Here is a 10,387-nt window from a genome sequence, read left to right as displayed (position 1 = left end):
TTTTTTGGTTGCAGCCGTCATTGTTGTTTGGCGGGTCCGGGCTGGGGATTCGAACCCGCCACCTTAGGTGTACGTGGCTGGCGCCTTAGCGGTTGAGCTATAGGCGCCGAGCCCATTTGCTTATTTTTGATGTTGCTGCAATTGCCAGTGGGGATCTTCTTCATAAAATCTTTCCCCAGGCCTATTTCGTCAAGGGCTTTCCCCATGCTTTCTTCTAGAGTTGTGATTGTTTCATGTCTTTGAGATAAATCTTTTATCCAGCATGAGTCAATTTTTGCAAGTGGTGAGAGATGCAGGTTCAGTTTCAGTCTTTTACATGTGGCTAATCAGTTCTCCCTCCCAGTACCATTTATTAAATAGGGATTCTCTTCCCCAGTGTATGCTTTTGTTTGATTTATCTAAGATCAGATGGTGACTTGAGGCCGGTTTCATCTGTAGGTTTTCTATTCAGTTCCATATATCTATGTCTCTATTTTAGTGTCAATACTATACTGCTTTGATCACTATAGACTTGTAATATAACCTGAAGTCTGGTAACATGATGCCACCAGATTTGTTTTTATTCTTTAGAATTGCATTGGCTATTTGGAGTTTCTTCTTGTTCCATATGAAACCAAGAGCTATTTTTTCAAGTTCTTCAAAGTATGACATTACTGTATTAATGGGGATTGCATTATATTCATAAATCACTTTGGGTAGTATAGATATTTTAACAATGTTGATTATTCCCAGTCATGAGAATGGTTTGTTCTTCCATCTGTAAATGACTTCAGCTATTTCTTTTCTCAGGGCTTCATAGTTCTCTCTGCAGAGATCTTTCACATCCTTTGTTATGTATATTCCAAGGTATTTAAGTTTCTTTGACGCTACTGTGAATGGAATAGTGTCTTTGATTTCTCAGCTTGACTGTTGTTGGTATATGTGAAGGCCACTGATTTGTGGACATTGATTTTATATCCCAAGATTCTATTGTATTTCTTGATCACTCCCAGGAGTCTCATGGTTGAATTGCTGGGGTTTTATAAGATCAAATCGTCAGCAAAGAGCAAAAGTTTGACCTCCTCTGTCCCCATTTGGATACCCTTGATGTCCTTCTCTTGCCTGATCACATTGACCAGGAGTTCTAGCACTATGTTGAATAGTAGTGCAATAATAGGCATTGTTCTCTGGTTCCAGTTTTAAGTGGAAATGCTTTCAGTTTTACTCCATTCAGTAGGATATTGGCTAATTCAGAACTATTTCTACAAAATTCCAGGTCTTCTGTTTCCATCATCTCTTACTGTATAACAAATCTCTAAACTTACTGGATTAAACCAATCACTTTTTTTTCTGATGTGACTTTTCTGTGTTGACTGAACTCAGCTGGAGAAGAGTTCTATAGCACATGACCTTGGTTAAGGCTGTAGTCATCTGGAGGCTTAACAGGGCTGAGAAGTCCAAGAGGGCTCAGTCCCGTGTGTGCAGCTTTTTGGGGGACAGCTGGGAGGGTGGAGTGGCTGAGTCTTTCTCATCTGTGTGATCTTACATTAGCCAGACTTCTTTATACTGTGTCTTAGGGCTTCCCAAAGGGCAAAAGTAGAAACTACCAGGCTTCTTACAGCTTAGACCTAGAACTGTCACTTTCCCACATTCAACTGGGGACATCACAGACCATCCTAAATGCATCACAGGAAGGGACTGCACAAGGCCTTCTGTGAATCTTGGGAGGCGTGGTTCAGTGGGGGTCATCTTTGGAGAATAGTTTTCATGGGTTCTCTAACTGGGGCTCGTAAGTATATGAGAGACTGAATTACAGAATGCACGAGAGTGCTTATTTAACAGTAAACTTAAAGCAAAAAGAACGTCATACAAATACTATGAAGAGAGATTCTGGCATTAATTCTCATATCTCCTTAGTAAGGGATTAGAGAAGGTGTTAATTAGACATGGTTTAAGTGAATGTCTTTTCTCTAGTCCTTTAGTGACATTTCTTTCATTTTGTGCTACATCATCTGTTGAGCTTCTCCTGTGATTCATGTAGTCATGTTGCAATTATCACTTCTCTTCTGGGGAATGGCATTTATATTTGTTGATGGTAGACGCTCCATCTCATCATCTTTTATTGTTCAAAGTTCATAATTTATATGCAGAATATTTGCCAACTGTCTCCATAGTCTCAGATGCTACTACCCTTAATAGTTCCTGAATGATGCTAAAAACTTAAGGGAGATTGTTCTACTCTAGTGTACACTCTGAAAATAAAATTTTCCCTACCTGTGATTCCCTTTGATTTTGGAACACTTTTTGTGTTTGTGAATGGTTAAGGGGTCTTACAAAGGTCCTGAAGTTTTGCCAAAAGAATGAGCTCCAGGTTATGTAGAACCTAAAAGAGGACCCATACACAACAGGATATCTGGTACATAGGAGATGCTCAACACATGTTCATTGAGAAAAACAACAGTGTCATGATAATTGTTATGAGGAATCAATGAGCGCTATGTTCTGAGTGTTTATGTCTACCCTCAATTTATATGATGAAATCCTTATCCCCAAGGCAATGGCAAGAGGAAATGGGACCTTTAAGAGCTGATTAGGTCATAAGGATGAGGTCCTCATGACTCAGTTAGTGCCCTTATACAAAGGACCCCAAAGCTCGATCTAGCTCCTTCCACTATGTGAGGACATAGAGGAGATGCCATAGATGAACAAGGAAGCAGGCTCTTTCCAGACATAGAATCTGCTGGTACATTAAGCTTGGCCTTCTTAGCCTCCAGATCTGTGAGAAATAAATATCTGTTACTTATAAGCCACTTAGCCTGAATGGACTAAGAGGATGAGTTACATTTTGCAAAGGACCTGGAATACTGTGAGTTTCAATAGCCATCAGTTACCATTTGGCATCTGCTCCATCTCCTATTGTTTAATACAAAAATCTGCCCCCAAATACTAATCCTGAATCTTTCTGCATAAAATCTAATCCTGAATCTTTCTGCATCTTTCTCGTATTTTTTTTTTTTTTGAGACGGAGCCTCAAGCTATCCCCCAGGGTAGAGTGCCATGGCATCACGCTCACAGCAACCTCCAACTCCTGGGCTCAAGTGAGTCTCCTGCCTCAGCCTCCCAAGTAGCTGGGACTATAGGTGCCCGCCACAATGCCTGGCCATTTTTTGGTTGCAGCCATCATTGTTGTTTGGCGGGCCTGGGCTGGAGATTCGAACCCGCCACCTTAGGTGTATGTGGCTGGTGCCTTAGCCGCTTGAGCCACAGGCGCCGAGCCTCTCGTATGTTTTAATGGGAACACTTAATATACTTACATTTAACTATCAATATACTTGGTATTTCTACCATTCATTTCACGTTTTCTATTTATCTCACCCTTTGATTTCTTTTTAGAAAAGAGTGCCTCCTTTAGGAATTTTTTTCCTTCCATTTTCCCCTTTTTCCATTAGTTTCCAAGTTATACACTGTATTTCTAGACTTTTAGTGTTTACCATAGACATTTTAACAAGAATACTACTAAAAATCTAAGTTATTTGCTTTTTCTTTCCTCAACTTACAAAAATTTCATTATGATCATCTGTCTCCAGACTTATATGTGGGTGCATATTTTACTGTTATTTTTCTTTTTTTCAACTCGCAATGCATATTTTACTGTTATGCATTATTATTATTGGTTTATAAAGTCATTGCTCAGATTTTAAGGTACATCTTTTACAAAATTGTTTATATTCATTTTTTATTTGTTTTTCAAATCTGCTTGGTCAATTTTACGACCTTTTGTTCTTATGTCTTTAACCTCTTATGCAATTTATTTAAACATATTCTGCATTTGATAATTCAAGGAGCCTTTGCATGTGTAATTCCACAGGTTATTTTTGTTGACTCTTGCTCATGGTGCTCTATTAGTCTTTGATTCATGATTTGTGAGTTTGTGTCCGTATTCCTTAGAATTTTGTGTGATTAAATGTGCCTAGGAGGAAAGTAGAAAATCAGATTCTCCAAAAGGAGGATTTGGATCTGCTTTTGTGGGTATCTAGAAGAACTACCAACCCAAGAACTCTTTAAATAAAATCCTTGGGCTCGGCACCTATAGCTCAACTGGCTAAGGCGCCAGCCACGTACACCTAAGGTGGCGGGTTCGAATCCCCAGCCCGGACCCGCCAAACAACAATGATGGCTGCAACCAAAAAATGGCCGGGCGTTGTGGCGGGCGCCTGTAGTCCCAGCTACTTGGGAGGCGGAGGCAGGAGACTCGCTTGAGCCCAGGAGTTGGAGGTTGCTGTGAGCTGTAAAGCCATGGCACTCTACCCAGGGGGACAGCTTGAGGCTCTGTCTCAAAAAAAAAATAATAAATAATAAAATAAATAAATAAAATCCTTGGTTTGAAGTTTTTGTGAATACCCACAGTATACATTTATCTGCAAGTCTGCATGAGGACAGAATTATGAATTTAAAAATTGGGGGAAATTTCCACCCATACCTGTTCAGTTCAAGTGTCCAGTCAGCTTGTTTTTTTTTTGTTTGTTTGTTTTTGTTTTGAGATGGAGCCTCAAGCTATCCCCCTGGGTAGAGTGCCATGGCATCATGCTCACAGCAACCTCCAACTCCTGGGTTCAAGCGAGTCTCCTGCCTCAGCCTCCCAAGTAGCTGGGACTACAGGCGCCTGCCACAGCGCCTGGCCATTTTTGGTTGCAGCCATCATTGTTGTTTGGCGGGCCTGGGCTGGAGATTCGAACCCACCACCTTAGGTGTATGTGGCTGGCACCTTAGCCGCTTGAGCCACAGGCACCGAGCCAGTCAGCCTGTTTTATTCACAATTTTCTGAAGGGCCAGGGCCAGGGATAGATTAATTTCTTATTTACCCTCACCGGTAAAAGATAAGGCATAATCTGTCATGATACCAGACAATGAGGATCAAAAAAATAAGGACTAAATAGTTCCAGCTTATGGCAAGGCAGATCTGGACAGAGTCATGTAGTTGGAAACAAAAATTTGTATGCTGTAATTTTACTGAATGTTCTATTTTGGTTTTAGAAAAGCAACTTTACCTTTTGTGTGGGTACTCTTGGTAATAAGCACTTATAGAAACTTTTGGGGAGAGTAATGAATGGGACACCCTTGATTTCTACTCACCATCCTCAGCGCACATTCCAAGGTGGAAGTTGTCTGGGGAGGACGTTGTGAGGGCAGCTTTATCAACAGGCACAAGTTTTTCAATATCCACTTCTACCCTTTCTCTGCCGGGATGTCAGCCAGCTTCTTATATCATGGTCCTGGCTCCACCCTGACTTCCTTCCCATCTGTTTGTTTGCTTAGCTGAAATCTTTTTCTGCCCAGTCTTCCCAGCTCTCTCTGGGAGGTTAAGGCCACAGCTCACCTGAAGAATCCTGAAGGATCATCTTCCTTGGACCTCCCCGATCCCAGAAATCACTTGGCAAGTCATCTGTCCTATGAGCTGCTCTCTATGTAGGCCTTCAATCAGCTCCTGGCCTCCTGACCTCGATCCACTCAAGTGTGACTTCCATGGTCCAATTCAGACAACCTTTGCTATTTTCTTCTCACTTCTCCCTCCCCTCTTACCCTTCTTTTTTTTTTTACAGTTTTTGGCCGGGGCTGGGTTTGAACCCACCACCTCCGGTATATGGGGTAGGTGCCCTACTCCTTTGAGCCACGGGTGCTACCCCCCTCTTATCCTTCTCTCCTATGTTCTTATTCATATCTTCTACTCCAGAGGTCAGCTCTTGGCTACACAGGCCCAAATGTGAGTGACACACAGAAGGGACAGTGTATTCCTTCTGCAGCCTCAGCACATCACTGTCCAGCCCTTTGATCCCCTGTGGTTTTCTCACTTCTAGTCCCAAAGGCCCAGAAGCAAACCTGGAGGTGAGAGCTGAAGAAAGGAGGAGCCATGATGACCTTGTGCTCTGTGAGGCAGACTCAGTTATTAGAAAGGAGGAAGATGGGAGTCTCCAGATCTGCCGTGTGTGTGGGGACAAGGCCACTGGTTATCACTTCAATGTCATGACGTGTGAAGGCTGCAAGGGCTTTTTCAGGTAGAGTTACCCACCCACTTTTGCCCCCTTGCCACAATGGACACACTAGGTCATACCTATCTGGGGCCTGCCCTTAGCCTCTGGGCCTCAGCTTGGCCTGTCCCCAGGTCCAGACTTGGGCTGGTGGCCCACCCAAAGGCCTCCTAATTAGTCTCAAGTGAGCCATTAATATTTTAGGGGAGTCTTTCCTTTTCTGTCTTCCTGCTCCATCTGGGCAAGTTCCCCTCCCATTTAATGTGTTCTTGAATAAAATGGAAGCTCAGTCAGTGAAAGAGTACAGAATTTGAAAATCCAAAATGCAAGTCTTAAGTCAAATCAATCTTATTTCTTTTGTTACATAAAGAATGGCATAAAATAAATTAAAAATATAACAAAACAAGCTCATCTAGAAACAGATAAATAGGGAAGACCAAAAAAGTAAGGACAAATAAAGTCCCAGCTCATAGCAGGGAGGTCCTGGACAGAGGGGTTCACGTGTCTAGCTACAGAAACAAAAGAGAGCCAGGCGCAGCGGCTCATGCCTGTAATCCTTGCACTCTGGGAGGCTGAGACAGGTGGATTGCTTGAGCTCACTAGTCCTGGACCAGCCTGAGAGAGAGCAAGACATTGTCTCTAAAAAAAAAAAAAAGACTGGGTGTTGTGGCAGGTGCCTGTAGTCCCAGCTACCTGGGAGGCTGAGGGAAGAGGATTGTTTGAGCCCAAGAGTTTGAGGTTGCTGTGAGCTATGATGCCAGGGCACTCTACCAAGGGTTACAAACAGATTCTGTCTCAAAAAAAAGAAAAAAACAAACCAAAACAGAAAGAGTAAAGCCAACTCAGCAAGGCCACCCTACAGGGCTCAGACCAAGAGGAAGAGAAGCAGACCAAGAACGGAGGGATGTGCGAGGAAGAGCTCCCAGGGTGCCCTCAGGAAGGGATGGGTATGCAAGGAGCAGCTCCCACCTTGGGGGCCACACTTGGGACTCTCATTTGTTTTCAGGACAGCCAGCCTGACTTGGCCCTTTGCAGAGTCCTTCCTGGTGTGTTTGGACATTCAAATAAAAATGGGCAGGTCCAATGGCATCTTGTTCCAAGGAGAAGCAAACATTTGTGTTGCCGGGGGTCTGAGGGGGCAGGACAGCACTGCAGTGTCGGGCTGCATTCAGCTGCAAGTCACAGGACACTTGACTCAGATTGATTTGAAGATGAGGAAAACATATTACCTTGCATGACAAGAAGTCTGAAGGCTTCTGGATGGGTGAATTTGGCAGCTTCTTCTTCAGCCATCCTTCTCAAGAGCTCTGAATTCAGAGCATGGTGCCGGGGCTCCAGGCAGTAACCTGTTCAGCCCAGAAACAAAAAGGCTCATCTTTTTCTCTCTCCAAGGGGAAGGAAACCTTTCCCAGAAGACTCTCTCAGGAAATTTTGGCTAGAGCTGGGCCCCAGCCTATGCCTGAACTGGTCGCTAGCAAAGAGTACCAGATAGATCCTTGAGCTGGGCACATGGCACATGGCCACATGGAGGAGGACAGACATCCATACCAGGTCTGAATTTGGGCAGCACAGAAGAGGCCATGGTGGGAGCTGCCGCAGCAGGTCTGTGCCTACCGCCTCAGGCCGTGGGAGTCCTGTGCTCTCCCTTGCCTGTTCGGGTGCTAGTCCAGGGACTCCTGGAATGAGGCAACATGTTGTAGTGGGTGAGAGCTTGGATTCCAGTATCAGGCAGATCTGGATTCACATTTTGGCTTGTCATTTACCTGGAGGACAGCTGGGATTTATATTCTCAATGCCTCAGTCTCCCTCATGTGTGCCAGGCAGATGACAGGATAAATTCATAGGGTTTTGCGAACTAAATTTGCAACGCTCTATAAACTATCTCGCCCAGCATCTGATCCATACCGTGCCTTTATAACTGTAATCCCGTTTCCTCCTTTGCCCCATTCTGGGTGGACTTTGGAGTAGCATCAGGGGTCTCTGACTTGGACCTGCGAGGAAAGCAAGAGACCGGGATGGCGTCTGTGAAGAACATGCCTGGTCACTGGCCGGACGCCTCCCTTCAGGCTCAATCCTGTAGGGGTCATTATGAACTTGGTTTAGCCTCCCAGGGACATCCTCTGCCCCACCTGTTCCAACTTTCCATCCTTTCCCACTCTGGACCAGAACTATAGAGCCATAGGAGAATTTCTTTCTTTTCGTCCAGCTGGGGAGATACAGGAGGAAAAATAATTAGGGCTGCACTAACTGGGTCTTTGTGGGAGGTTGGGGATGTCTGGGCTGTGGGGAGGAGATGCTGGGCAGGAGTCTCCAAAAGGCGTCTGCCCCTCTGCCCCATCTGTGCAGGGGCCTGCGGTCCAGCGCCTTGCGCTCCCTTATGACAACCTGAGATCAGGGAGGGGAATCCATCCTCCAGTGGGGAAACCATTGTTCATTGACGGAGAAAAGGTTCCCATCGTTCACGGGCTACTCCCTGGGGTTCCAACGGGAAGGGAGGTGGCTTCTTGTATTTCTTCTATGACCTTGGGTCAGTTTTCCTCTGGCTCCTCCTAAGGAGGAGAAACCGGGGACGAGGCCCATCTCCACAGAAAAGTCCCTGGTAATTAGGATGCGAAGAAAGAGGGCGAGGAGAAGACGCTGGGCCCCGGGGCTGGAGTGTCCCAGCGAGTGACCGAGAAGAGCAAACTGGGCTTCCTGCTCTGCCTTCTCTAGGGACAGACAGTTGGAGCTGGCTGCGGGCCCCCACCTCCACCTGTACCCTGTCGCATTGGCTGACCCGGCTCAGGAAGCGAGGGCGGGGCCGCAGATGGGGCGACCCGTGTCCCCACCCGCCCTGGTCGGGAGGGGCTGGGACAGAGGTGGGTGTGGCCTGGGGCCCTGACGCCACGCAGTCCCCCTTCTGCTCCTTGTTCCCACACAGGAGGACCGTGAAACGCAATGCCCGGCTGAGGTGCCCCTTCAGGAAGGGCGCCTGCGAGATCACCCTCAAGACCCGGCGACAGTGCCAAGCCTGTCGCCTGCGCAAGTGCCTGGAGAGCGGCATGAAGAAGGAGAGTGAGCAGCGGGCACCCTGGGCTGGTGGCGTGGGGGTGGGTGGGTGAGTGGGAGTCGGTTCGGGGCGCTCCAGACAGGTGTGCCCGGGCATGTGCATGGGCGTGCAGGTGCGCTCCAATAGCGACAACGTGCGCCGCGGTCTGGTGCAACATGCAGCTACCCAGAGAGACGCAGGGCAGGTGAGGGGGTGAGGTGGGCATCCTTGGCCCAGGCTGTGCCTTCTCTTTCCCCTAGGGTGCCCCTGCATGATTCGTGTTGTCCCTCTTCGAATTCTTACCATGTGTAAGAAAATGTGGGGTGAGGGTGAATCTGGCCGAGAGAAGCAGGAGACATGAGATGTGCTATAACCCTGGGCCTCCAGCCACTAGCACCCACCAGCTGCCCCACACCTGCATCTGTATAGGGAAACTTTGCCGAAGGGGTCATGGGACATTCTGATTCTACATGTTTAACTTTGATATCTTTGGGCTTCCTGGTCATTCTGGCATTAAATCTCATGGGAAAAAGCTTCCCCATAGTTCCCCCTTTCCTCCCTGGACCTCCAGTCTAGGATGGGACCTGGGAAAGGGAAGATTCTAGTACGTGTTAGTCTCCATTGAACATAGAGTGACCCAAAGCTGTGGGTGCCTCTTTCACTGACAAGTTCTCTGGGCATGCAGGCAAAGAGTCTTTCCTGCAGCCAACTGAGAGTGAGGTCCTGCCTCAGGTGTCCCTGCTGACCAATGTCCTCCAGGCCTCCCTTCTATGAACTCCACAGCTTTGCTCTGCACACACAAGGGGGCTCCAGACCATAGCGGAAGTGGCCAGAGTTGCTGTTTCTTGCTAAGCCGTAGCCCCTGCTCGATCTTGGAGGGCCCCGGAGCAATCCTGTTGGCATATAATCCACAAGAAAATAATAATACCCCATGCCATTTATTGAATAGCTCTACGTACTGGGAACTATGTTAGTTCTTTGCATGCAATATCTTATGCTAACAGCAGTGTAAGGTAACATGATCAGACCAGACTACAAAGAGGGAAACTGAAGACAGGAGAGGTTAAGAAGCTTGCGTGAGGTCATAGTAAGTGGCCAAGTTTTCATGTGAACTCGTGCCTCTGCATTCTGAAGCCCAGGCTCTTCCACTGTCACAGTGTCCTCGCAAGCCCCCTGCAGAGGGGGGCAACCCACCAGCTGTCCTCACCCACGGGTTTCTCCAGAGGAGCCCACAGATTTCTGAAGTCTGGACAAGGGTGGATTTCTTGTCACCATTACTTTTCCTTTTGCCTAATGCCTTCTGCTGCCTTGAGAAAGTTATAGTGGCTTGCCTGGGACAGGCGGCTGTGAGGGG

The 10,387-nt window shown here is 46.7% G+C and overlaps 1 protein-coding gene across 1 annotated transcript in view; it reads left to right on the top strand.

Annotated features, from left to right (window-relative positions):
- NR1I2 (nuclear receptor subfamily 1 group I member 2) overlaps positions 1-10,387 on the top strand; it is a 40,115-nt gene that overhangs the window by 22,987 nt on the left and 6,741 nt on the right. Inside the window, exons 2-3 of the mRNA XM_012808410.2 lie at positions 5,835-6,032; positions 8,926-9,102. Coding sequence (XP_012663864.1) covers positions 6,001-6,032; positions 8,926-9,102 — 209 coding nt within the window. The 5' untranslated portion in view covers positions 5,835-6,000. The remainder of the gene's footprint in view (positions 1-5,834; positions 6,033-8,925; positions 9,103-10,387) is intronic.

This window comes from Otolemur garnettii, unplaced genomic scaffold (genome assembly GCF_000181295.1).
Source record: "Otolemur garnettii isolate 467f Iridium unplaced genomic scaffold, OtoGar3 scaffold00089, whole genome shotgun sequence".
Classification (NCBI taxonomy): Eukaryota; Metazoa; Chordata; class Mammalia; order Primates; family Galagidae; genus Otolemur; species Otolemur garnettii.
The sequence above is the reverse complement of the archived record's forward strand: the minus strand, read 5'-3'. Positions and strand labels throughout refer to the sequence as shown.